General features: G+C 44.6%; 3 protein-coding genes across 5 annotated transcripts; 2 read left to right on the forward strand and 1 right to left on the reverse strand.

The window, feature by feature from the left end:
* The first annotated feature begins 3,168 nt into the window (after positions 1 to 3,168).
* On the forward strand, positions 3,169 to 4,584 carry rrs1 (ribosome biogenesis regulator 1 homolog). The gene has a single exon (XM_035619564.2). It carries the CDS (start codon positions 3,218 to 3,220, stop codon positions 4,313 to 4,315), a length of 1,098 nt encoding a protein of 365 aa, XP_035475457.2. The 5' UTR covers positions 3,169 to 3,217; the 3' UTR covers positions 4,316 to 4,584.
* A 1,729-nt stretch (positions 4,585 to 6,313) lies between these two features.
* Positions 6,314 to 10,406, forward strand: LOC118291537. Its single transcript, XM_035619845.2, has 5 exons — positions 6,314 to 6,881; positions 7,145 to 7,176; positions 7,608 to 7,775; positions 8,790 to 8,881; positions 9,523 to 10,406. The coding sequence occupies exons 1-5, from the start codon at positions 6,815 to 6,817 to the stop codon at positions 9,827 to 9,829; spliced, it is 666 nt and encodes a 221-aa protein (XP_035475738.2). The 5' UTR covers positions 6,314 to 6,814; the 3' UTR covers positions 9,830 to 10,406.
* Positions 10,407 to 12,697: 2,291 nt separating this feature from the next.
* Positions 12,698 to 24,624, reverse strand: mybl1 (v-myb avian myeloblastosis viral oncogene homolog-like 1). 3 transcript variants are annotated; one of them, XM_035619593.2, is made up of 16 exons: positions 24,181 to 24,624; positions 21,429 to 21,534; positions 21,118 to 21,189; positions 20,756 to 20,848; positions 19,779 to 19,999; positions 19,481 to 19,682; positions 19,312 to 19,386; positions 18,922 to 19,032; positions 17,852 to 18,091; positions 17,383 to 17,757; positions 17,132 to 17,271; positions 16,871 to 16,985; positions 16,561 to 16,677; positions 16,269 to 16,382; positions 15,353 to 15,544; positions 12,698 to 15,244 (listed from the first exon to the last, which is right to left on the reverse strand). In XM_035619593.2, the coding sequence occupies exons 1-16, from the start codon at positions 24,201 to 24,203 to the stop codon at positions 15,119 to 15,121; spliced, it is 2,322 nt and encodes a 773-aa protein (XP_035475486.1). In that variant the 5' UTR covers positions 24,204 to 24,624; the 3' UTR covers positions 12,698 to 15,118. The 3 variants fall into 3 exon arrangements, with proteins under 3 accessions (XP_035475486.1, XP_035475485.1, XP_035475487.1); XM_035619592.2 differs by having other exon boundaries at positions 17,383 to 17,775; positions 24,181 to 24,623; XM_035619594.2 differs by lacking the exon at positions 18,922 to 19,032 and having other exon boundaries at positions 17,383 to 17,775; positions 24,181 to 24,622.
* Positions 24,625 to 25,212: the final 588 nt, after the last annotated feature.

Genomic DNA, 25,212 nt, shown 5'->3' on the forward strand with positions numbered 1-25,212 from the left:
CATTTTTTTTTTTTTAGAATAGAGATTACATAAGATAGGCAGTGTGAAAAGGTTAAAATAAATTGAACAAATGAAATAATTAACTGCACATATCACGTATTCTATAAATAGGGCTACAGCGAGCGGCATGAATGGTGTTTGTAGCCTTTTAAATAATACAAACCACTGATCCTGTTAAAGCGATGAGTTTTTCCCTGCTTATGGAACTTTCATTCATAAAAACACATATGCCAAATTAACACATTAACATGGAACCTGAGAGGAAATATGACGATTTTAAATGGTTGCATTCGCCCTCAAACACGTGTGGTTAGAATGTCCAAAAATTGTGTTTTTAAATGTGAATGCAGTTTGTTTTTAATTGAGGCACGATGTGAGGACATTGTGCAAATGGAGAAACGGCATTTTCATTTAAACTAGGGAGTAATCTATATATATTCCCACAAGCTGTTCCCATTTCACTCCTTACATCCCCAGAACGTATCCCGAAATAATGGTGAAAATGGTGGTGGTGGGGGGTAATTTCAAACAGAAATTACAATGAAAAGAATTCAAGAAAAATCTCCGATCAATATTTACTTGTCAGCTCGGGGCTCCTTTCGCAGATCCCTGCTCGAAAATGACATTCCAAAAGTGAAAACTGTAAATATCTCTGTAACTACAAGGTATATGTGCATACTCTTGGTATCTAAACAAAGATAGAACCTGTGAGATTTTAGCAGAGGTGTAAACATTAGTATAAATCTTAATGGGCCTGAGTAAATGCAGATAGAACACAACATAAATGAAAGATTTCATGTCTGCCTGAAAAAAAGAAACTCAGAGCGAATATCCCCTTTGTAATAATGCAGATGAAGTACATTGCTCTTGAAATCCATAGAACAACACCTGAACATTATCTGTGGTCATACGGACTCTCCAAGTTGGCACAACTTGGCACAGCTGTTCCTTGTGAGGTTTCTCACTGCAAAAATTAATTTCACTCATGTGTCTCAGTAAGTGTGTATAACATCTACATGTAACTGTTTTAAGGAAGACGGGTGCTCATCTGTCTATAAACACCATCTCTGTAATGACGTCAGAGCAGCCAAGGACACAACGTCACATGGGGCAGAGTTGTAGCTCAGAAAGTTTACGTCACTATAGAAAGAAGTGTGTGGGAGGTACACCCCTTTAACTACATAGGTTCAAAAGTATTTGGACAGTTGAGCTTACATGTGGCATCACCCGGTAAGATACTGGTGATATCTGAGGGTCAAAGAGTTTATTATATTAAAAAATGTAAAAAGAAATTCAACCTACCTGTGTATTTTTCCAATTTTGAACCACTTAAATCTAGGTTTTTTTATGGCCTATATCTCCCACACTGTTCTTTCTCTATTGGTGTTAATACTTTAATATTTTACTTTATATTCAATATCTATTATTTTATTTCCAATTGAATGTGCTGACGCTCGTAGAGAGCTTGTAGACGAAAAAGTGTGCGGCTGTCAAAAATACTTTGAGTCGTGACTCTATATTACCTGCTTATGTTACATTGCGTTAGAAACGCTGTGGACTCAGGTAAGACTAATCTCAGCTAAGAACCCTGCTGTGAGTCCAAAAGATCCATTTTTCAAGGACTCGGTGGTGGGAGAAAAGAGTCAAAGAATCTTTTTGATAAAGATGCTAGATCTGCTTTACAAAAAAAAAAATTAAAAAAGGACCGGCAAGGGTTTTTCACATAAAAGCATCAATGTGTCATGAAGGAACTCTTTCCAAACCTTATCCTTCTAAGCACATTTAGCACCTGTGTATGAGACGCAGACGCTGAGTGTGGGAATGACTCCGCACCGTGGTCACTGCTCAAAGAGAACTCGATCTGGCCTGTGCTGTGTGTTTTTCGATAACAGAAACACTGTGGAAAAGTAATCCTGTTTGGATGATTTCACCCCCGGATCAAAAGTCAGCAAAAAAAAAGAAAGAAAAGGATAAAATCCTCAACGCCTGTGGAGACAGTGGAGGACACGGACAGCCGAGGCCAGCGACTGAGTGGACTACATGTTTTAATAGGGCGGTTTTTAGACGATTATACGTCACGGAGGGCCTCATAGCCGTCTAAAATCACGACAGGGACTATGGGCCACTAATTATGCATTTTCTTCCTCACATCTCCAAACACAGCATCACTTGTGACCTTATCTCTGTGGCTGTCAGAGTGTTAACGTTCACATGGCAAGTGTGGGGATGAATGTAATTACCGGAGCCCAAAATAATAACACCACTGTCTTTGAACCACCAACAGCCAGTCAGTCGTAATAAGACCCCTCTCCTCCTCCTCCTCCTCCTCCTCCTCCTCCTCTTCCTCCATCGCCTCCAAATTAATGGAGACAAGGACAAAAATAGAGCTTTTATAGTTCTGGATCTATAGGAGAAACATGTACAGAATTCTTTACATGAGGCAGATATTAATACTTCACTGAATTTAATCTCTCATGAAAACACTTGCAGTAATCCTATAATAAATTTTATCATGACTCCATAACTTTGATATTAACAAAAAACATATGAGTTTACATATGTGTCATGGGTATATATTTCTTTTTTAATTAAAGGGAAAGGTAAGGAACATTTTTCCAGTCAACATGAAGTACATTTACTATGTAAAACAAAGCAGTGGAACATACTTCCTTTGTGCCATCAGATCAGGTATATATATTAATATGCATTTTTTAAAGAGGCCTTTCAAACGTTTAACTTTTGACTTTTGCTTATTATTACTTCACCTGGATGTTTGACCTCTCCTTGTGCAGAACCATTCACGTGTTGTATCTAGTGATGCTGATGACAAGATGTTGCTATGTGCTCATCATAAATCTCACTGTATTTTCATGTGTCTTGAAACATGTCTGGAAGGAATTTTTCATATTATTGAAACAGATGTGAAATACATATTTTCTTCTATGTGTAAACATTTTATTAATTTTATAATTTTTTTCATCAATGTATCCTTTAATTACTTTTGTATATCACTCTTTAGATTATGTTCACACACTAAATGTCTGCATGTTGTTGGGGGGGAAATCCCATAACACAAACACAGGAGCAGCACGATGTCGCCCCCCTGTGGCTGCTACCGGAAGTTCCGCCCCAGGGACGAATTGTGACCCGGAAGTAGTTTGGCGTGTTTGTCAGTGTCACACACGTGGGGAGTGAACGCCTCACAGCGCCGACCAACATGGCTGCGTGTAGTGTGGAAGAGCTGCTGGCGAAAGCCGAGCAAGACGAGGCGGAGAAACTGCGCAGCGTTACCGTCCACAAAGAGCTGGACCTGGAGTTTGACGTCGGCAACCTGCTGGCGTGCGACAAGAACCGCATCGAGTCGCGGGACCTCGGGGGCCAGCGGAGAGACGACTTCCTGCAGTCGCTGGCTCGTGACAACACGCAGCTCCTCGTCAACGAGATCTGGAAACAGCCCACGGAAAGGGTCGAGGAGGCGATCGTGGCCAAACTGCCGGAGCCGACGACCCCGCTGCCCAGAGAGAAGCCGCCCCCGAAGCGCAAACCGCCCACGAAATGGGAGCAGTTCGCCAAACTGAAGGGCATACAGAAGAAGAAGAAGACCAACCTGGTGTGGGACGAGAACGCCAAGGAGTGGAAGAGGCGCTGGGGCTACCAGAGGGCCCGGGACGACACCAAGGACTGGCTGGTCGAGGTGCCGGAGACCGCGGACCCCAACGAGGACCAGTTCGCCAAACGCGTCAAAGCCAAGAAGGAGCGGGTGGCCAAGAACGAGCTCAACCGGCTGAGGAACATCGCCAGGGCGCAGAAGATCAAAGTGCCCGGCGTGGGGCTCACCCCCGTCGCGCAGCAGTCCAAAGACGACCTGTCCCGGGCCGTGACCGTGGCCAAACACTCCACGGCGTCGGTGGGCATGTTCCAGGACCGGCTGCCCAAGGAGAAGCCCCCGAAGAACACGGGCAAGCGGCGCAAGTTCGGGCCCCTCATCGGTGACTTCTCCAGCGAGAGGCAGAAGCAGCTGGAGCTGCTGAAGATCATGGACAGCAAGAGGCCCAAGTTGGACATCACCAAGGCCGTCAACAAGCAGATGAGGGAGGAGGACCGGGAGGAGGCGGCGGCCAGGTACAAGAAGGGGGCAGGGAAGAAAGGACGCAAAGGCGACATGTCAGGGAAGGGCAAAGGAAAGGGTGGGAAGGGCAAAGGAGGCAAACCGCCAAGAGCAGGAGGCAAACCAGGAAGAGCAGCAGGCAAACCTGCAAGAGCAGGAAAGAGTGGTGGAGGCGGAAACAAGAGATCCAAACCTGGGAAGCGCTGAGGACTCTAACTTCCAGTGTCCTGTTGCTTCTGGTTGTGCCTTGGCATCAAAGCGTTGGACCGGACGTTCCATGATGCAGATCGACTGTTCGATTTCCACTTGTGGATGATGTGGATGAGGAGGGGGGCGGTGGTGTGACGTCAAGACTGTCCAGGATCTGTGTGGCTTTTTTCCACTCTTTTTTGTAAATTTGCTTTACTGTACATTGGTCCCAATGTGTGTAATATTAATCCAAAAACACTGACGCATATTAAAAGCACACGATTGTGTTTCCTCTCCTGGTTGATTGAATACAGGATGTCTGGTCTTCAGAGCTGTGAGAAAACACTGACAGATAAATCTACTTGTAATAGGAAGAGGGAAAGCACCGGTGCTTAATAACACATTCATATACATACACATCCTCCAGCTCCAGATTCTTACGTTCGTACTGTTATTTGTTTTATAGCATCATAAATTCAAACATCTTCGACGGTTGTAGTCAGAGCTAGAAATGCGTTGTCAATGTAAAATGATCAAAACAAAAGTCTAAATACTTAAATACAAAAAATTAAAAGTCCAGAAAACTATAATACGATAAAAAAGAATGCCTCAAATGTTTCATTGCATCACAACATGGTTTACTTTATGAATTTTTTAATCATTATTGCGCTCAGCTATTCCCCTCAAAGATGATACAAAAAGTAATGAAGAAGAAATGTCCAGCAACAGGAATTTCTGCAGAACATTTTGAATTAACTGTAAATCCACTGTAATGACCAGTGGTGTGAAGCTTAAACCTCTGTTGGATCTGGTGAAACAGAACCTGAACACAATACAGCATTTAACCAAAAAAAAAAATGCAGTGTAACTTTGATTACATTGCAATGGTGCAATCTTCAGAAACATGCAGAATTAATTTTGGCAATCTGACATGGACAGATTTATATTGTCTCGTGATATATTTTCATTCTATCCAACCCTGCCAAGAAAGGTCTTCATACAATATCGATATTTGTGGTAATCAGGTTGCTCAAATTGAATGGCAGTAATCAACAGCTGACATGCCAGTAAAGATGAATAATAAATTGTTCAGAGTGTTGCTCAATATATTTCTGTTTCATTTCACTTAAGGACCCTAACCCTGACCTAAATTGTCTAAACAGATAAATGCTTGAACTTTTGAGCTTTTCAGTAGTCGGTGTATTTTTTCAGATCGGTTTTCCAAGCAGCTTAGCTGTGGGGTATTTTTGGTTATGTAAAGGCTTTGGCCGTGGCCTTGGTGTCTAGACTGAAGGCAGCACGCTGAACTGGGAGAAGTTTAGCAGATAGTTTCTGGAGCAACTATCTGCACCTGTAGCGAAATCGCAGGCATCCCAAACCCAAAGCTGCTGATAACACTTGAGCAGCATTTCCCGATCATTCAAGTCAGAATAATACTCTGTAACTAATGGTATTTCGGTCTGAAAGGGTTTAAAGTTTCTTGCTCTGTCTGTCTTGCAGCCGTGCGTGTGTAGAAGGTGTGTTGGGGGGGGGGGGGGGGGGTAATCAGATAATAATGTGAATTAGTGGCCTCATCCACAGTGCACAAACAAACTTCTTGCGCAGCTAATCTGTGGCCCTCCTGACAGGATATCAATCTAATTTCCTGTTAAAAACTCGAATGTAATTGGGAAAATAACACTCACATTTTCTTCCCAGAAAATAAAGTTGATAAAGTCACTGTACTTGTGTCAACAACCCTTTAAGCTTCATTAAAATGCCATTTTACATGATCGTAGCAGTTCAACAGGAAACGTCCCGTGCTCAGACTCGGATCATCTGGCTCACTAATCTCTCATGTTATTGATGGATGCTCTTTAATCGCTTGCACAACCTCACAGCCAAGCCCCATCACACCGAAGCGGGTGGCGGAGGTGGCGGTGAAGGGGCGTGTGGGTGTGTGTAGGGGGGGGGGGGGGGGGGGGGGTTCAATCACCATCTGTTGAACAATCCGCCCGCCCGGTCCCAAGCTCATTCATCTTTGTCCCTGCTCACCCAGGCCCACAGAAATCGGGACACAGTCAATAACCCCCAAAATCAATCAAGCACTGTTGATGAGGTAAAATTATGAATTATCACCCTCGTCGGCGGTGGCCTTATATCGCATGTGACCAGATGGTCAAAGAACAATGGGCACTGGCATGAAGATGAGGTGGTCAAGCATGATCTCTGGGATGAAGTCCGCCCTTTATTTCCCCTCTGCTGAAATATAAGATGTTGAAAATAGATCTTCCGAAACCAAACAATCAGTCTATTAATTGTACACTTTTCTGCCATAAACTTTGAATTTTATTTGCCCCCCCTAGTCCCATGCTGTGGATACTTGAGCGTGTCGTACCCAAGGGAGGCTGTGTTGTTGCTCCAGTCAGCTGCTGCAGTGGATCAGTCAGCTGCATTTATTTTTGAGGTAGTGCACGGAGAGAGAGAGAGAGCCTTGAGGAGAGTCTTGCCCCAGTGTGCAAGTGTCAGATCTTCAAGATGCAGCGCATCTACATGCACAGCCATGAGCACTTTGAAGTCTTCACCACCGTCCTTGCTCCACAAGGTGAGTGGAATCATATCTGCAGTGAAGCGTGGCTCAGCATGACATTGCTGACATTGCCAGAGAGGGGAAAGATGGCATGTCAATGTCAGATGATGAATGGGGGGTAAATAAATCTATGTTTTCTCTCCGCAAGGACCGCTCCTCTTCTGAAGGACATGGTTGCATTAACACACATGTACTGTACATGCATTTATGTGAAGAGGCTCAGATGTGCACTTGCAGTTGTGGCGAACGATAAGACTAACCTCTTTGCTGGTTCACAGGGAGGTATCGATACAGAGCAGGAGCTGAGAAGGCAAGTTAACCGTTTTTACCTGATACTCAAAAAAACATTCAATTGATAGAAAGCTTGACCCCATACTGATGGATATGAGTTTGACATTGACGTTATGTAAAGTCAAATCAATTTCCTGTAGCGCCATCATCTAATCGTTTATCTAATTCCTCTGACAAACAGATGATGAAGAGTAGACCCAGATTTAAGGGTTTTTTATTTCACTGAACGGCAGTTAATCTCCGGGTCCTGACACATAATCCTCTCCACTGAGTCTGACCTGTAGACCGCAAACAGCACTTGGACACCGACGAACATCTTTGTATCTGTACAAAACAAAAGCAAAGCAACAAACCACATCTTATTTTAGAATGGGTATACAAATTTGAAGGTGCATCTTGCAATATCTGAGACAACTCATACCAGGCTGTCACTCTCCATCTGTCCATTAGATGGTGGTGGTGCACAGCTACAGGCCCCACTGGCCAGACGAGCTGGAGCTGTCCCTGGGTGATGTCATCCTGGTGCTGTCCAAACACGAGGAGGAGAGGTGGTTTGGGCGGAGGCAGCACGGCCAGCAGGGCTACTTCCCCGCCTCCTGTGTGATGGAGCTGAGCCAGGTTGGTCTGCTGCCTGAATGTGCTCAGCAATGCAGCATAACTGGACTGAGCTGCTCCTGCTCCTGCTGCTGCAGGCACATTGTGTTTTATATTCTAGTCAATCAATCAAATTCTATTTCTAAAGCCCATATTCACAAGTCACCATTTTGTCTCATGGGGCCTTATTATCTGTACACGTACTATTAGGTTCTACACTTCCACGAAAGTGCAGGATTGTACCTGCAGTCCTTATTTTCCTACAAAACAATTTTGATCATCTCATTTGAGATATTTCTGTCTGTGCTGTATGGCCAAGTTAGTTTTTGACTGGTTAATGATCGTAAATTACGATCAATGGTTTCTAACCATTCTTAGCAAAAATCCTTACAAACTGGAGGTGTGGGGTTTTTGGAGCTTGACCCGGATTGGAGACTAAAAGTCTGGATGTGTCAGCCTCTGCTAATTTGATTGTAACCATTGTCTTTTAACCCCCCCCCCCCCCCAAAAAAAAACCTTTATGGAAATGTAATTGCTGAGTCACTGGAGTGAGTTAATATGTGAACATCAAGTTTATGAGGGCGCTGACAGGAGAGCTCGACTACATCCTTATCCCCATACGTTTGTATTATGTTTGACAGGTGGTTTTCTCTAGACCTCTAAAGCATCAACAAGGTTATTATCAGAAATCCATTTGTATACAATCAGGCACGTGTTAAATGGAGAAAGGAGAGCTTCCTTATTTATTAAATTCTAGCTGCACGTTTTGTTGTATTAATAGACTTCAGATGACATAATAAGTCATTTGGACAGTAGTAAAAGTGATGATATGAACGAGGATATGTTCAAAGTAAGGTTCAAATAGGTTTCACAAATGTCTAAATGAAGAAATTAATTTAGGTTAAAAATAGTCTACTGTGATTTGAGGTGGACAAAATGTTGCAAAACAGATAAAAGACAATATGACAGGGAGTGGGCAGGTTATTTCAACACATCAATGAAACATTTTAACTCAAACACACTGTCTTTCACTCTCAGCTGCGACTTCCTCCCAAAGGCCAGCAGAGGAGTCTGTCTGTGAGAACCTCAGCGTGGGACAACGACTCAGGTGTACGCAGTCGATGTGGAAAGTGAGTGTAAACTCCTACAGCAGCCACAACAACAGACATACATGTACTCTTCCAAAAAAGTAAAGTGCACATATTCACATCACATGCACACGACTCGGCATCCAGCAGCTGTCCACCACATCCCCCATCCCCGAGTCCCATCCCACTGCTCTACGCCCAGCGCCCCTGAACAGGTGGCCCCTCTCGTCCCTCATTAGTTGACAAGGCACACTGATTACTAAACCCACCCACCCACACGGTCACTACATTGCATCTCATTAGGGCTTAAGAGAAGCGGGGGAAAGGAAATGCTTTGTAGTCAAATATGAAATATAATTTTTTTAAGGTAAATGTTTAATCTTGCCTTTAATATGGTTACAAGAAGAGCTGTCTGATAGGGCACTGTATTTCTCTTGCAGTTTGTGTAAGTGTCGGTGGTATTTTTATTTGACAGGCTGCCCCACACAGACACGCACGCACGCACGCACGCACGCACGCACGCACGCACACACGCACACACTCACTCACGCACACACACACAAACACACACTACACAGAGCCCTCTGTACAGCTCCGTGCCTGTCTTGTCTGCTAGCAGTGGAATTTGGGTCATGAGGAATAAACAGGGCCTTTGTGTTTGTTATTTCCTCTTTGTCCCCCAGTGGACACATTCTGCAGGCGCTCAAGAGGGGGAGCAGAGGAGGTGGTGGAGGAGAGGGAGCAGCAGCAGCAGCAGCAGCAGCAGCAGGAGGAGGGGGAGGAGGAGGAGGAGGAGCGGTGCTGGATGGGGGCCACGTTGAGAGGAAGGACCCCGTCCTGCAACACAGGCCCCACATCCCTCTGCCTCAGCCTGCGGCCTCCCAACCTCAGACGCACAGATCCTCGGGCCTGTTCCACAGGATTTTGTCCAAGTGCCGCAAAAAGAGTGAATGCCAGGGAGCCACCAATGGCGCCTTTGAGGGCGACTAAGAGGCCCTCCTCTTTGTGCACGGTGGCTAAGCCGAGTTCACCGTGGCGGGGCTGCTATAGCAGGGGGTTGCTGGGTGGGCAGAGAAGCTCCTGAAAAGTATCGAAGCCAGGCCTCGAGCATCCTGATGTGAGCAAGTGTTGTTGTCACATCAGGTGTTCTTGACTTGGCTGCGTCGCAAGAAAACAAGAGGGTCAGATACACCCCGCTGCAAATATGTACACACAAGCCACCAATTAATGGCGTCACAGGAGGTGTTTTGCCAATCGCATGCGATGGACGGTGCCTGCTGTGACATCACTGATGGGGGCGGGACCAAGGGTGCGACATGCCTGTACATTTTGAATGGGCAGCAGCAGGTTTGTCAGCACGATAACATCCCATGCCAGATATATGCTTAGGGAAAAAATATATAATCACACAATCACTGCTGTTTTAAATGTGGAAACGAGTGAAGTAATGAGCAATTTTTCATAATTTGTGCTACTTCCTCTGCTCATGTGAATCTGTGTCTATGTATATATGTAATTGGCTGCATAACATCCAAGCTGTAATTATCATTATTATTAAAGTAATAAAAGCAGCAAACCCTTTACCGGCTAACGTCTCTTTACTTCAGTGGAAACATGCCTCAGTGCATTACCTCATCCTCTGGGCCTCTCCCTCCACAGTTAACAGTGCTGGAGCGAGAACGCTCTCAAGCGAAAGGGAAGTGGGATTGAGGCCTGCCTGCTGAAAGCCTCGCCGGAGGACCAGGGATTGTGTCAGTCGCCCCTGGCAACACCAAAGCAGCTCTCAGAAGTCACACCTATAGTCTTCTTCTGCGGTGGCTCCCCCTCCCAGCACGTCCCCGCAGCAGTGTCTCTAAAGGGATCGGCTGTAGATTACCTCCCCGCAGAGGACACAAACACCAAACCCAATCCTAACCTTGGCCTTGACCTCTTCAGGGGAAACATACACACTCCTCCTACTCCTCCTCCACTGTTTGATATAATCCTTTGTAATAAAGGCTATAGTAGGCAGTCACTCTGGGGCCAGTGACTGTGAGAAAGGAAAGGGTGTACATGTTACAGATAAATAAATTTTAAAAAGACAGCTCCACTGGTCCCTTGAGCAAACTCTGATTTGTGAGGAGAACAACTGGGAGGCTTCTCCACTGCCGCTACTCTCACAGTTAATCTCAGGACGAGGACTGAGAATATCTTGCAGAAACCAGATTACAGACTTTAACAAGATTAAATCTATAGTGTATAATATGAGCATTAATTGGAGGTGAACAAAAAGAGACGTACCACTTACCTAATAGCCGCCGTCTTGCTATATTAAGATAATCTCAGGTCTTATGTGTGCCTGAAAGGGATTTATTCAAATTCAGATATGGCCACATACTGTTGCTTCAAAACACAGCAGGCTCTCAGTCGAATGGGAGCCTGACTTACCTCACACGGTGCTGACACACACACACACAAGTGGAAACAGTGACCTATATAGGGCGGAAAGGCCGGGGTCCAATTTGAACACATCCACACACACAATCCAAGGGCTGTTGACTCTCCCGCCTAAAAGTGTCCTATCCCTGCTGTTGTGTGCAGGGTGTCTTTTGGGGAATGGGGGGAGGGGAGGGAGGGGTAACAGGGTGCCTGCCAGATGACTGTTCTGTCAGCCTTATAATGGGCTGCCATCTGCTGTCTAGCGTACACAAAGGCAAAGTGTGTGTGTGTGTGTGTGAGAGAGAGAGTATGTGTGTGCTCAGAAGAAGAAGGCAGATATTTGGTTTTCATGGTGTCAGACACACACACACACACACACACACACACACACACACACACACACACACACACACACACACACACACACACACACACACACACACACACACACACACACACACACACACACACACACACACACACACACACACACACACACACACACACACACACACACACACACACACACACACACACACACCCTTCAATAGTAACTCACTGTAGCAGCTTCGCAAATCTCTCAAGTCTGTGCACAGCAGTTAGCGTCTGCGCGTCAGTCGGTCACTTTGAGGTGAAGATTGTTCCCCTTAATAAACACGAGCACGAAGCATAAAGTGGAGAGGCTGCTGCCAATAACCAATTAAGAGGCAAAAGGTCCCTGACATCTTTCGACCGAGCGAGGGTCACCCAAGAACAAAAGACCCCCTTGTACGAGGATGAGCGAGGAGGGAGGGCAGATTGATTAAGTGGACACGGCGTGCATGCGGCGGCCGCGTGTTTAAGTGCACATTGTTTGTGTGCGTGTGTGCATTGCTGCTCCGTCAGCATAAGGCAAGTCGTCACGTTCTTCTGCCTCCCTCCATTTGGGGGGCAATTGAGCGAATGGGCCCCGTAAAAACCAACAGCCCCCGAGGACAAAAGGAGCCCGGGGGCATTAAGTCACGGGTGAGTGGGCCCCTTTAGGGGCAGCAGCTGACCCTGTGGAGAGGCCTCTTGTTCTGATGGAAGGGGGCTCGTGTCCCCTGGACCCCAGGCTAATGCTAACCCAGCATCCCGACATATACACGCGGGCATGACAGGGGAGTCGGCTTAAACCACTCAGTCAGCCGTCGAACCCAGGCCTCGACAGTCCACCTGCTTGACTGTCAGTTCCACCTGCAGATACAATTATTATTTCTATTTGCCACAAAAAGCTGATCCTTCAAGGGATCAGTTTTTGGCAAGAGCTCAAGAGGATGTTAGGCCTGCTGTGAGTGTCAGAAAAAAACCCATCAGAAAACTGTATCGCATGGGAAACACCATAGAACGCACAATCATTTGAATTGAGGAAAAGGCAGAGAAAGAAGATATTACACAGTAAAATTCTCCATACTAAAGAAGTCATGCCACAAATGCATTTTATTTTTCCACATTAAGTACACGGTTACAAAGAAATTTGGCCTGGTGCCTGCGGTGCCTTGGTTATGAAAATGCTTCAAAACAGTTGGGAGTGTTACAATCTGCGATTCTCAAAGTCCAGCGTCTTTTGTATTGCTCATGCATAACTACAGTAGTATTTGACAGGTGCTACCATCCTGTCGATGTACTCAATTCCCTCAAAACCTATGCTGTTAACACACAAACATATTAACTTGGACTCAACAAACGGAATGTACAAACACAAGAACGAATAACACAAATATGTACAGATTAGACTCATCTCAGATCCCAGATTAAAAACAGTTGTGTACTCAATACTCCGTAATCTTTCCACTTGATCCCCCCTACAAGATTCCCTTCTTATTCTCACCCAAACGCAGGATAATCCAGATTACAACTAAGGCTGGTTTCAATCGATGCCGACGACACAAAGGCCATTTATAGCTATCGTGTCACTTAACCAGATAATAGAAAGTTTGCTTCGTAAGAAAAAGGTTAAATATGAAAATGAACCTGCCTGTTATCATTGAAGCACAGTGTGGTAGTACATTTCCTCAGAATCGTGTGTATTTACATTCTTTCATAATTAGTGAGCAGGCAGGGATTTAGGATCTCGCTCAGCGGCATTTCAGCAGGATGCAAGGTTTGTTTCTTTTTGCCCAATCATCTCGTCTAGAAAAATTGGACGGTTTACGTGTAGTGCATTTTAAACACTTTTCTGCAGCAGAACAGGAGAAAAGAACATGTTAAAATTAAGCAGCATGATCTTAATGTCAGCATCCGTTACAAAATGAAATCCATCTAACTCACACTCGAACACACGCGCACAAATAAAAGAGGACAAGAGCTACATCATCAGAATGAACAAACAAGCATTTAAAAAAAAAAGTGCAATTTGTCTATGATTAGAGGTCAGAGGTGGAGTCCTGCTACCTAACAGCAAAGAGCACATTTGTATCAAGGGAAGAAAAAAATGTTGTGTCTATCTACATGTTACAAGATCACAGATTCGACTACACGATGATTAATTTGCCCGATCTTGCCCGAAATGAAACATTAAATTAGTGGCAGTGCACGCTCTTCTAACTTGGTGTGATGAAACTGAATGTTAGCCTGATCCTGATTTTGAAAAAAAAAGGCAATAAAATTCTTCAATAATTTCTCTTAAAGATTTTTCTTTTTAAAGAAATAAATAAATTAGTAAACATTAAATAAATAAAACCTACAGCCTTCACATAGAAAATAAATCCTTCTTGACCGAATGCCTGTTGCAGAACACTGATGACATGAACACCGACCACAGCGATGGCGACCGTTCATTTTGTATGACAGAACTGTAAAGGTTTTTTTAGGCCGTTTTGTCAGCAAAGTTAAACTCCTTTTTTTTTTAAATGTCATGGTATCTGATTAGATATTAATATCTAGGCTTTAGAGCTGTCAGATAATAAATAAAACAAACAGAAATAAACATAAAGGTACCCTTCCATTCTTGAGGTTCTTACGCATGCACATTGCAATGAAATACATTCAACCCGTGTCTCGAGAGACTCTATGGCCTTGGAAAGGAAATGTTATTATATAAATTTAAAAAAAAATGATACCATCACAAGTGCTATCCAGTTTGCCCTTAAAAACATTGCTCCTCAGCAGCAAATACGACTCAGTAGTGCAATACTGACAGCTTCCAATTTCCATCTTCAAAAACTTCACATAAGCATTCACCAATAACATTGCTGTCACAAATTTTTTTTTCTACCTTCATTATTGGGTCTCTGATTAAAAAAAAAAGCTTAACATTATAAATATGTACTGTATGCGTCTATGAGTCGGTTCAGAACCCATGGTGTGATTTTAAAGATACATGGGTGTCAATAAAAAGCTACAGATGTTGCATGTGCGTGGTTTGTATCTGAGAACGGCAACGGGGCAGTTTAGCAAAACACGTCGATACACAAATAGCAATACGTCATAAAAAGTCTCTTGTTATTTGAACAATATATTAGCAATATAAAACTCAGAAGCAGCCACTGCTAGTAATAAACACTATGTCTACAGCCTACTATATATGCAGGTTGTTTCAACGCTGCTAACTAGTGCAAAAAAAAATTCTAGCCTTTTTCTCATCTGTACAAAACTCCTGTAGCTAGGCTGTGTGTGTTCAAAAGGAAGTACAGGCCAAACCTGCAAAACAACAAACTACTTGGGCAGTGAGAATGATACCAGCAGCCATGCCTGTTTGTGGACGTCCTTGGCATTGCATACCTGCATCAAAATAAAAAATAATATTAATTTGTCTTCACTGGATTGTCTCTTACAGGGTTTCAGTGGAGGTTTTTAGTTGTCGGACGGGGCGTAGTAGTGTCGCCTTCGCAGCGAGCGGCTTTAAAGCACAAGGGCCCTTGAGGTACAGCCAGACGACGGGTAAGGGTTCAGGTACTGACGGGCCTGCTCTGTCATAATCAGCTGGTCCTCCGTCTTCCCATAAACCACTGCTTCCCACTCACTCACCTGCAGAGAGAACAAACAGCAGCTTCTTAAGGAAGCTTATTCCGCATGATCTAAAAGCCATAATGGCACACCAAGAGCTTTCTTAGACTTTATATTTTTGTAACTTACCTGTGCAGCGGCGGGTTTTGGTGCTTTGTGGGAAGGGGGGACCTTCTTGACCCGCGGGCTAGTTACGCGATGGGGATGCACAGGGATTAACGCGGGCTTCTCTCTCCCAGAAGTCAAAGGGCGGCTGCACTCCTCTTGCTCGGGGATCGGGGTGATCAGCGAGGAACTTGTTAGGAGACTTTCTTCCGGCTTCTGCAATATGACATCCAGTGAGCGGCGCATCTTGTAAATAAAGATGTATTTTAACAAAAGAAGTAATGGCCATTGCCCTAAATTTGAACTCAAACGCGATAGCATTTTTAGGTGTATTGTTACATATAAAATGTCGGCCGGTATGGACGGTGCCATGACCCAGCTGGCCTTAATCCTGAAAGCACACAGGCTGGACTGAAACAGGACCAGTCTGGCAACATGACAACATCTGAGCCAGTTTGTCAGGCAAGGGGAAAGCGGCTCCTCCTGTGACCCATGACAGTCAAACTTAACCGGCAGCTGAAGTTCCCACAAGAGATCACCATAACCTCCCTACAGCCAAAGAGAATACTCTAATCCACCTCTAGGAGGATTATTATGGCTGAATTGACTGTTCCATGGGGAGAGACATGGAAGCTGCCTCCGAGAGAACGAAAGAAAAGTCCAGAGAACTGTCACTGAAACATCCACCCAGCAGTTCCTGAAGTCTATGGAGAGGAAAAGGTCTTCAAGACCTGGCAGTGGTGACAATGGAGCTTCTGGCAAAGAGACATCCCTTCTACCACCTCTGCACCTCGAGATGTTCCAGGGTTAAAGAAGTGGAACATCAGTGAAAGGCGGCTCACGGTTGACGACACCATGGTGTGTCACCTCAACAGTAGTTACCAGAGAGTTTTCTCTTCTAGCGACAGGATCTTTACCAGTGTTTCTTAAAGTGACTTACTTCTGTGATGTTGTTGTTGTTGTTCTGCTCTTGGAAGAGTTGGACGTTGAGGCAGTCTTTAGCCCAAGGGTCTAACACAAGGGACTTGCGCACTTTTCTAGCGGGGCCATCCATCTGAAATCAAACGACCAAGATACAAACAGTAAATCCTCTTTCTCCATCAGGGATAGACTCCTTTTTATATTAGACTCACAGATACACAAATGTTTGTGCCTGTAAAAATATTTTTTGCGAATAACAGAAAGTGGATTAGTCATGTAGCACTGTCAGAAGGTGTGCATACTACACATACATTATGTTTCCATGCTCTGTAGTCGGGCTGCACATCTGCTCTGATGAAGATGTCCCCTCCGGTCTCCTGCTTCAGAACTTCTCGAATGTCCTCTTCTAGAAATGCCAAAGGCTGTGGCTGAAAAAACAGGAACCGACACGTAAATATAACCAGGAACAAGAAGGGTACCATATGTGGTCGCTGACAGAACCTTGATTAAAAATAAATAAATAAATGAACGAATTTAACCGATATTTAAGCAATATACTGTATGTATTAGTAAGTTATTATACATAAAGGCAAGTGCAGACAGTCACATTTGTCAAATTACCTCCATCTTCAGGGGCCCGTGCATTTTCTCCTGGGCAGCCAAAGCATTTTTGAAAGGAGTCGGTGTCCTTGGGGTTGGAATCATTACAGTTTTACGGAACTTGGGCGTCCGCGAACTAGAAAGTTGACAGAGAATATTACACATTTAGCACTCTCCTCCTAAAAATTGGATTCAATTAAGATTCAAACTTGTCGGAAGGTCTCAGAAAACATAGCAAGTATTTGGCTTTCATCCATTTTATATTTTTTTGTTTTTATTTACCCATCGTTCTCTTTCTGGTGCTTGGGTGTGGTTTCTTTGTGGAGCGGCGTGTTGAGGAGACACCTTTGGCCGCACACAGGAGTTGAGGTGAGGGCAGGGTTGTCCAGACTCAGATGCTCCACCCCCGATATGTTGCAGAACTGGGGAAACAGTCGTATAAGGCAGGTCAGTCACATTACCAGTGCGACCACCATTACAAAGCAGTGAGCTGAGGTTGGAATAACAATGTTTGAGGAGAGAAAAACATTTACTCGTGACGGTGTAAACGGCAGTGACTTTGTGGGTGTCTTTTTTGGAGAATTTGAGTTATTCTCTAAGAACGAGGAACAGGTCCTGTCGCACAGGGGAGACGCTTCTCCCCTCTCTCTCCTCCTCCTCCTCCCAGCAGATGCCTGGGAGGGTTTGGATGAGTTGATGGGAGTCAGAGAGGTGACACTGCCCTGACCAAAGGGAGCGCAGTTCTTGTCTCGGCTTGAAATGGTGGTCGAAGTGTTGAACGCGTAGCCCCCTGAAGTATCCATCGTCCTCTCTTGCAGGAGAGTGGTGAAGCCTGCCAAATTGTGCCTGGGCGGTGTCTCTGCCTCTGACAGGTCAAAACTGGCCACGTCGCTCCATGTAACAGGGTCCTGCAGAGCGAAACACATCTACAGTGGATCTTTAATACAGTTGTGAGCGTCATACGAGATATATTTGAACTCTATCCGTCCTCCGATTACTTACAGAGTCAATGAGCTCCATGGTTTCTGCAAACTCCGGTATGCTCTGCAGGGTGGAGAGCACAGTGCTGGCCTCCACTGCCAGGAACTTACTGGGAGAGATGGGAAGCTGTGCTGGAGGACCCTGGCCAACCTCTGGGCCCCTCCAGGGCTTTCTCTCTGCCTGCTCCTCCAGGCTGCTGCTACTTGTGGTCAACATGTCATCTGACACACTGTCTGACCAGACAGAGAACGGCTCCAAGCTCTGATGGACAGGGGGGAGAACGCTGGTGTTAGATCTTTGGCTGCAGCAGCATTCTGGTGGCTGATTTGATGGGAAACTGGCTGTTCTTGAAGGGATGTGTGTGGAAAGAAAAGTGTGGAAAACACTGGCAAATCTGCACCACTACATCTAACAAAGAGGAGGGAATTGACAGTGAAGAATGGGGAAGTGAATGGAATGGGAGGACGATGTGAGAGGGGACAGAATAGGAACAGGAGAGACAGGAGTGCTTGGGTCAAATCCAATCTGCTGGCCGAGGGTGGGCATGGGCGTCGGAGATGAGGGAGCAGGTTTGTGTGGGGAACAATGGTAACGGGGGAGGTGTAGGTGGCTGCCAAGCACAGCTTCAGGCCAGTCTGAATGAGTAGCAAGATGGGGAAGGTAGTTACTATAGCGACACTACAGCACGTCAGGCTACAGGCACGCATAACATGTGCGCCAATCTTGTTTTCACATCTGTACACTGCAAGAAGTCCATCGATGAGTCAATTAGACGAGGAGTCTTAAAATCTTCTCTTCCTTAAAGCAAGGTAAAGTCAGATGAGGAGATGGAATATGACCATTTTCTTTAATCAAGAGTCAGTGTATTTTTTTTATCTCCAAATCAAACCAGATAATGGCTAAATAATAATAATAATGGTTGGACAAACTTTGTATGATTCTGCCTTTATCTCACCTTGATTAGATTTTAAGACTCGGTTGAATAACAAGTTTGATGTTAAAATTACCCTTTTTGCAGTGTATGTGAGCTACAGACACAGGCAGGCTATGCTGACTACGTATGCTAACACACATTCGGAGTGTGTTCTTACACGTGGACCTCTGCACTGCACTTGTCGCTGGACTTCACTCTCTGCTGACATAAGCAGCAGCTCAAGCTCCTTAATTCTTTGCTCTCTGTCGGGATCATCCAGGCAGGGTGGCTGGAATAAACACACGTCAGGGAGGAGAGGTGAAGAGGACAGGAGGAAAAGGAAAGAGTTAAGAAAAGCAGACAACAACAAAAACAGATTTACACATATTTAAGATTCACCCCCTTTAGTCTGTTATTGAATGTTAGATGAGATTTAACGGGACATTCAAGGATTTGACTTGGAGTCCAGAGTTAGCAATCACAGGGATATCTACAGAAAGTTCCAGAAAATAAAGAATGTGACAAGTTTTCCCAAACGGCATGCAGAGAAAAACACACAAAGCCTCACCGGCAGGAAGCCTGGATTTTCAGGAAGACTTTCCATCATGTGTCCACTGTGAGGATCGTATGGATATCCCCCCATCTAAAACACAGAGAGTCACACTCAGGTAAAACTGAGGACAACAATAAAAAGGATTAAAACACCATATAGCATGAAGAGCAAACTGAAAGTGGACCTGGCAGGGTCCTGGTATCGACAGGGGACTGTGATCACAGTTTTGAGGCTCTGCTGGAGTCGGGGGACACAGCCTGTGGTGGCGCCTCTTGCCCCCGGCGTGAGAGGAAGTCAGAGTCTTGCAGTCATCTTGCAGGTAGCCCTCGTGCTCCACCTTCCTCCTCATGGTGGAGTTCCAGTGGTTCTTGATGGAATTGTCCGTCCTGTTGCGGGGAGAAGATCATTATTCTGTACCAAAAAAATCTTGTAAACTGGATATAGAGATACACGATGCAATGAATGCGCAAAGTTTATATTACCGTCCAGGAAGGAGCTTGGAGATCTCCGCCCAGCGGTTGCCGAGGCGTTTGTGGGCATCATAGATGATTCGATCCTCCTCCTGAGTCCACGAGGACTTCTTCACCTCGGGGTTAAGGTGGTTGTGCCACCGCTCACGGCACTGCTTTCCAATCCGGCCCTGTAAGTGCTTCGCGATCACTGACCAACGTTTGGGGCCATACTTGTGTACCAAGTCGATAACCTGTGCAAACATCACCAAAAGGAGGGATAGTCAGAAGATCATTTCGGATTTCTAAATCAGAAAAATAATAATCCAGACACCGTGGCACATTCTGGTCGTGTTCTCTGTCATCTTTTGCTTTATGAAAGGATGGAGTACAACCACACTCGGATTCATTCAAACAACAAGCTTGTATGAAAAGGGGAAATCACATCTTTTAACTTTTCTGTTTGTAGCCAACAGCGGCTGCAGTGTACAGAAAGCAGCAGCAGCAGAGCTGGTTTGGCCACTTCTGCTGCAGCTGGAAAAAAAATGTTGTGATGTCACAGTTGGCCGGCCCGGCTATTATTGATGGCTCTGCCTTTCTGTTGTGATGCCAAGATTTCGGAGCAACATTCTCGTCATGCTTGGAGAACAAGTGATCCATTTAAGGAACGCGTTGCTCATTTTAGATCGTGGGGAAGGACATTAGAGTGTAGAATGTGTATAAAAAAGGGCTTGGCCCTAGAATAGCGACATGGAAAGTCTGTGTTTTATTAGGGATTACATAGTCTAGAATTTACTATGCAAAAAAAAGTTTTTGGCAGGAAGTAAGCTTGCGCATGTGCACAGACCTGTTGATCTGGAGGTAGGAGATACATTGCATATTGTGGCATTTGTCTTCTTTCTCTCAGACCAGGACTAAGCACTTGACACTCCCCACAGCTTCCTTCTGTCTCACCTATCATTTACCTATTTCCCTTTCTGTCCAGATCAGGAACTCCTAGCTCCTCTTACCTTCTGATCCTCCTCTTTTGTCCAGGGCCCTTTCACCAGCTCCGGGTTGAGCACCTTCTGCCAGCGGTGCTGACACTGGCCATCTGTCCTCCCCTGTGACCGGGACACACAAGGCGCAACACCTCATTACACCACGCCACTACTTCACAGTTCAACTTACTCCTGGCAGTTGTAAAATGAATCTGCCTCCTCAGTGCTCTGCACCCGTGACTAACTGTACCATCACCGTGAGAAGCATCCTGTTGACGAACTGTGCGAATTATGGGATTGGTAAATGGTTTTGGTGCTCATTAACTGTTAGAATGGATAGGAATGGACTAGAATTTGCCATACAATGCAGACATATTACACTGTATACTTACTGGAAAAAAGTTGGCTATTAGTTTCCAGGAGTCAGTTCCATGCTGCTCGACAAGCTTCTTCAGCTTTTCATCCTTCAGATGACAGATGAGGGTCGGGGAATACAAAAGAAAAAAGAGATGAGTGAAGTGAAGGCACAACAGTATCCATCCACTTTTATTGTATGGTTCAAAAAAATAACAGCAGTGATCATTAAGGTTTCCCTATAATGTACAGAAAATCTTCAGCTCATTTTAATAGTACGAAGAGAAAATACAAACTTATGCAGTGTAAAGATTTAATTTCACACGCACAACTAACCTGACAAACTCACCTCGTCTCTGGACCACTTCACTTTGCACAGGGTCTTTTTATCTTTGCTCTTCTCTTTGCTCTCGGGGTCTGTGGAGAGCAGCTCCTCATCCTCGTCATTGCTAAAACTACACAGGGCAAACGGGGGGTGGGGGGAGTAAAAGAAGAGCAGGTTACATTAACAGAGCCAATGTTTTTCTTTATAAGGCCAGTGACTCTGAGCAGGAATAGTGATATAAATATTGTAATGCATGCAACCAAACCAGCGAGGTACCAATAAAATAGTTATATCTAATGTATTTCGAATACATACTGTAACCTTACACAGAGTACACATTAAAATCTATGCTTGTGCAAGTGCATACATGTCAAGCTACTTCATGCAAAGGACATCCTGTCTCTGAACAAGAGCTTAGTGTGTAGGAGTGCAAAGGTAAAGGCACAGATTCAGCTTTAATTATATTTTTCAAATCAGTTTGTCAGTTTTAATTGGCTGACTTGTTCTTCCCTGTAATGCAGGTGAATGAAAGATGTGGCTACTGAAGACAAAGCACTGTGACCTGTAATAGCTCCGGACATTTCATTAGATGAGCCTGTATAAAAATGAGAAGAACTTCAGTGTATCTAACATCACTGAGCCAAGAAAAGCAATACAAGGAAATAGAGTAAAGGGAAAGCAAAGCTAAAACTGACTGGAGAAACATGTTAATAGTAAGACGATAACAGTGTACACCAAAACAATCACTGGTCTTAATTAGAGGACCGCCAGAGGATTGACCAGACCCTGGTCAGAGCGAGAAAAAAAAAAAGAAAGGCACAACGTGTATTAATATTTGACTAAAACAAGACCAAAACATTCCTCTCTATTGAGACAAGGATTTGGCAGATAGTGTTCTGGACGTCAGTGTTCCCATAACACTTGCTGCTGGGCAACACTTTCTTTGTGGTATGGTGGATCAGACTTTAATAAATAGAGGATAAATTAAGTTTGCCATTCCCAAGAGTTACTTATTTACCATACAGAAAACCTTAGCAATCACACACACACACACACACAAGGGGAAAAAACTGCTCTCCTCAGGTCTCAAGCTCTTCTTCGGGAGCGAAGCCCGAACATGGCAATTGAATTTTGCCGTGGCCCGACTACCTCAAGAGAGCAAAGAGGAGTGGGGAAATGAGTGTGGACTGTACGCTGAACAGGAGGGAGGGGCAAAAGGGGCTGAGGGAAAGGGGTGATCACACATCAACAGGCTCTTTCACCTCCAGAGGTGTGCGAGTGTGTGCAAGCGTATGTGAGTGTGTGTGCTTCACTTACATGGAGGAGGGGTGTGGTCAGGGGATGGCAAAGCACTAACGGTCCGGTTGTTCAAAAAAGTTTCAAGAAACGGGCAGACTTATATAACCTCTTCACCACCTTATTTGCCCACCTAACTTTAATGTTGTGAGTGAGATAATGAAAATTGAAATGTTTTTTCAAATACTATCTACAGCAGTTTCTGCTGAATGCCTCAGTAGCAGTACACCAACCATTCACCGTGTTACTTCCCCAACAGTCATAAACAGTACTGTAGGATATTTCAATATACAGGATGTGCAGGTCGAACCCTGAATTGCGAAAGACGGGAGCCACCCATCCTTCTCCAGATGTCAACACAAGTTGTGAGACATAAACAGTTGCGGCTGAATGATAATCCTCATCAATATAGCTTTTTCCACTTCCACTTATTTTTCATTTTTTCCCTCCTTTTTATTTATTTATTTGTAAATGTCAGACAGTATTGAGCAATTGCCATCATCATTTTCAACAGCCCACGTAGACATCTCAAATGGATTCTTTTTAGTCCGACCAACAGTCCGATATAAATATTTGGCATTTAACATGTTAATCAACTAACCACTGAATGAATGTGTCATATTCAATCACAAAATGTTTGTCTTGTTATTGAATAATTACAACATTTGACAACACTTTTCAATATTCTGCCCACTTCGGTCATTATAATTCAACAGCCCCATATCGTTCATCAAGTCTAATCACAACAATCTAATTTAATGTTTGTTTTCTCCAGTACTCACATATCACTGTAGTCCAGTACTCACTTTTTTTTTTCTTTTTTTTTTACTTGTGGCAGAATGTGAAAAGATGAAATGTAAAAGCAACAGCACACATTTGAACTCATGCACCGTTTTATCTTTGCTTTTCCTTTGATTTGGAGAAGACAGAATATGACCAGTAAAAAAAATAAAATAGTTATATTCATTCATTGCAGCTTCTCTAACAGACCTGCCTGTCACCTTCAAGTATAATGTGTTTCTAAGAATGCTGCTGTTGCATAGCCACTTCAGTTGTTAGTGTGTATAGTTAGTTCCGTTTGAACAATTAAAAAAACATAAATAAAGGTGTAAACCATGTTTAAAACACGTCTCAGGATTTACAAGCCAGAATTTCCAACTTTAAATACATTTCATATTTACACCATTCATAGTTTTATCAGGCGATACTCTTCATCAACCACTGTCCATAGATCTCAGAGGAGGACGTCCTCACGGTGCAGGTGCACCTTCAGTGTGCTGTCAGAGATTGAATTGTATTCAGTATGAACTCTCTCTCTCTCTCTCTCTGTATTAACAGCACACTGATCCGAAACCACCTGATGTTATAATAATATATATGTTGTTGTTGTTGTTTTTTACAATAGATGCATGGAAGGTCTGGCTCCTGTGACAAACAGATTAATGAAACAGAGCTGCACTGTTATCGCAGTTGCACCCACCTGCGCGATCTCACGTTGTCCATGACAGTCGGCGGGAGGCTTGAACCGCTTCAAAGACGAACCTGTGTTTGGCAGCTCTCTCAGAATCCCACGTCAAAAGATGTGTATCCATAGAAATCGCCGTGGGTCATGTGCTGGTTCCTTCCGAAGACGCGGCAGCGCCTCGCTAGCATCGCTCGGCTAGATCGCGAGCTAACTCACTGTACAGTCCACAACATTACGCTCTCTCGGTGAAAGCCTCGCGCGCTGTCGATAACATTTTGTCTCCAGAGCAAAGCGTCGCAGTGTCTCTTCGGACTCTTCTTTCTTTCAATGAAATGTTGTAGAACAGAGAGGTGATATTGGAGGGACTGACGCGCCGCTCTCCTGGCTCCCTGCCCGGGCTGTTTCTGTCTTACTTCTCTCAAGTTCCACTTGGCGTTATGATTTTTGTCCATCCCGCCGATTCTCGCGCCCAGCCTTCCGCGCAGGCGGCCTCGCTCCTGATTGGTCAGACACAAGGGCTCCGAGTAGGGAGGCGCCGGCACTCGGAGCTGATAGGTGAGAAACGGGGAGATGCTCGCGGGTGATTGGTCAGCTGATGGAAGAGCTTCGGTTTCATTGGTTTTACACGTTTGAGGAGGCGGGCGTTGAGTTGGACTGCTGTGCTGTCACCCTCTGCGGAAGAATGGGTCTTTTCATTGAGGCGGCGGTGGTTCAATGTGGGGTGCGGGGACGTTTAGGGGCCCTTTAGGGGGGTGTCATGGGGTTCCCAGCCCCTCAGGTTCACTGGAGGCAACTGCGATGAATCTAATCTCCCTTTTAGTCTTCTAATCCAAAGGTCTGAAATGTTATTTTGTGTTGATATTAAACAACACAAGTTCACCAAAACATATAGCTCTATTGAAAATACAATATAGCTTATTTCTACCACATGGTGCAAGTCCATATTAGAATGCCCTGTAGATGGCTTATGCCAATTTATGCTGTTGCTTCCTATGATAAGTGCTTTTGCACTGTCATTGTCATTGGGTCATTTTGGTGCCTTGAGGA

Source organism: Scophthalmus maximus, chromosome 21 (assembly GCF_022379125.1).
Source record: "Scophthalmus maximus strain ysfricsl-2021 chromosome 21, ASM2237912v1, whole genome shotgun sequence".
Taxonomy (NCBI): Eukaryota; Metazoa; Chordata; class Actinopteri; order Pleuronectiformes; family Scophthalmidae; genus Scophthalmus; species Scophthalmus maximus.

Coding starts and splice junctions, on each gene's coding strand:
- rrs1 (XM_035619564.2), top strand. CDS start 3,218: ATGGCTGCGTGTAGTGTGGAAGAGCTGCTGGCGAAAGCCGAGCAAGAC.
- LOC118291537 (XM_035619845.2), top strand. CDS start 6,815: ATGCAGCGCATCTACATGCACAGCCATGAGCACTTTGAAGTCTTCACC. Junction 7,177..7,607: donor ACAGAGCAGGAGCTGAGAAG/GCAAGTTAACCG, acceptor TCTGTCCATTAG/ATGGTGGTGGTGCACAGCTA. Junction 8,882..9,522: donor GTACGCAGTCGATGTGGAAA/GTGAGTGTAAAC, acceptor TTTGTCCCCCAG/TGGACACATTCTGCAGGCGC.
- mybl1 (XM_035619592.2), bottom strand. CDS start 24,203: ATGGACAACGTGAGATCGCGCAG. Junction 20,000..20,755: donor CAAAAGAGGAGGATCAGAAG/GTAAGAGGAGCT, acceptor ATGTTTGCACAG/GTTATCGACTTGGTACACAA. Junction 19,033..19,311: donor AAAATCCAGGCTTCCTGCCG/GTGAGGCTTTGT, acceptor TGTTTATTCCAG/CCACCCTGCCTGGATGATCC.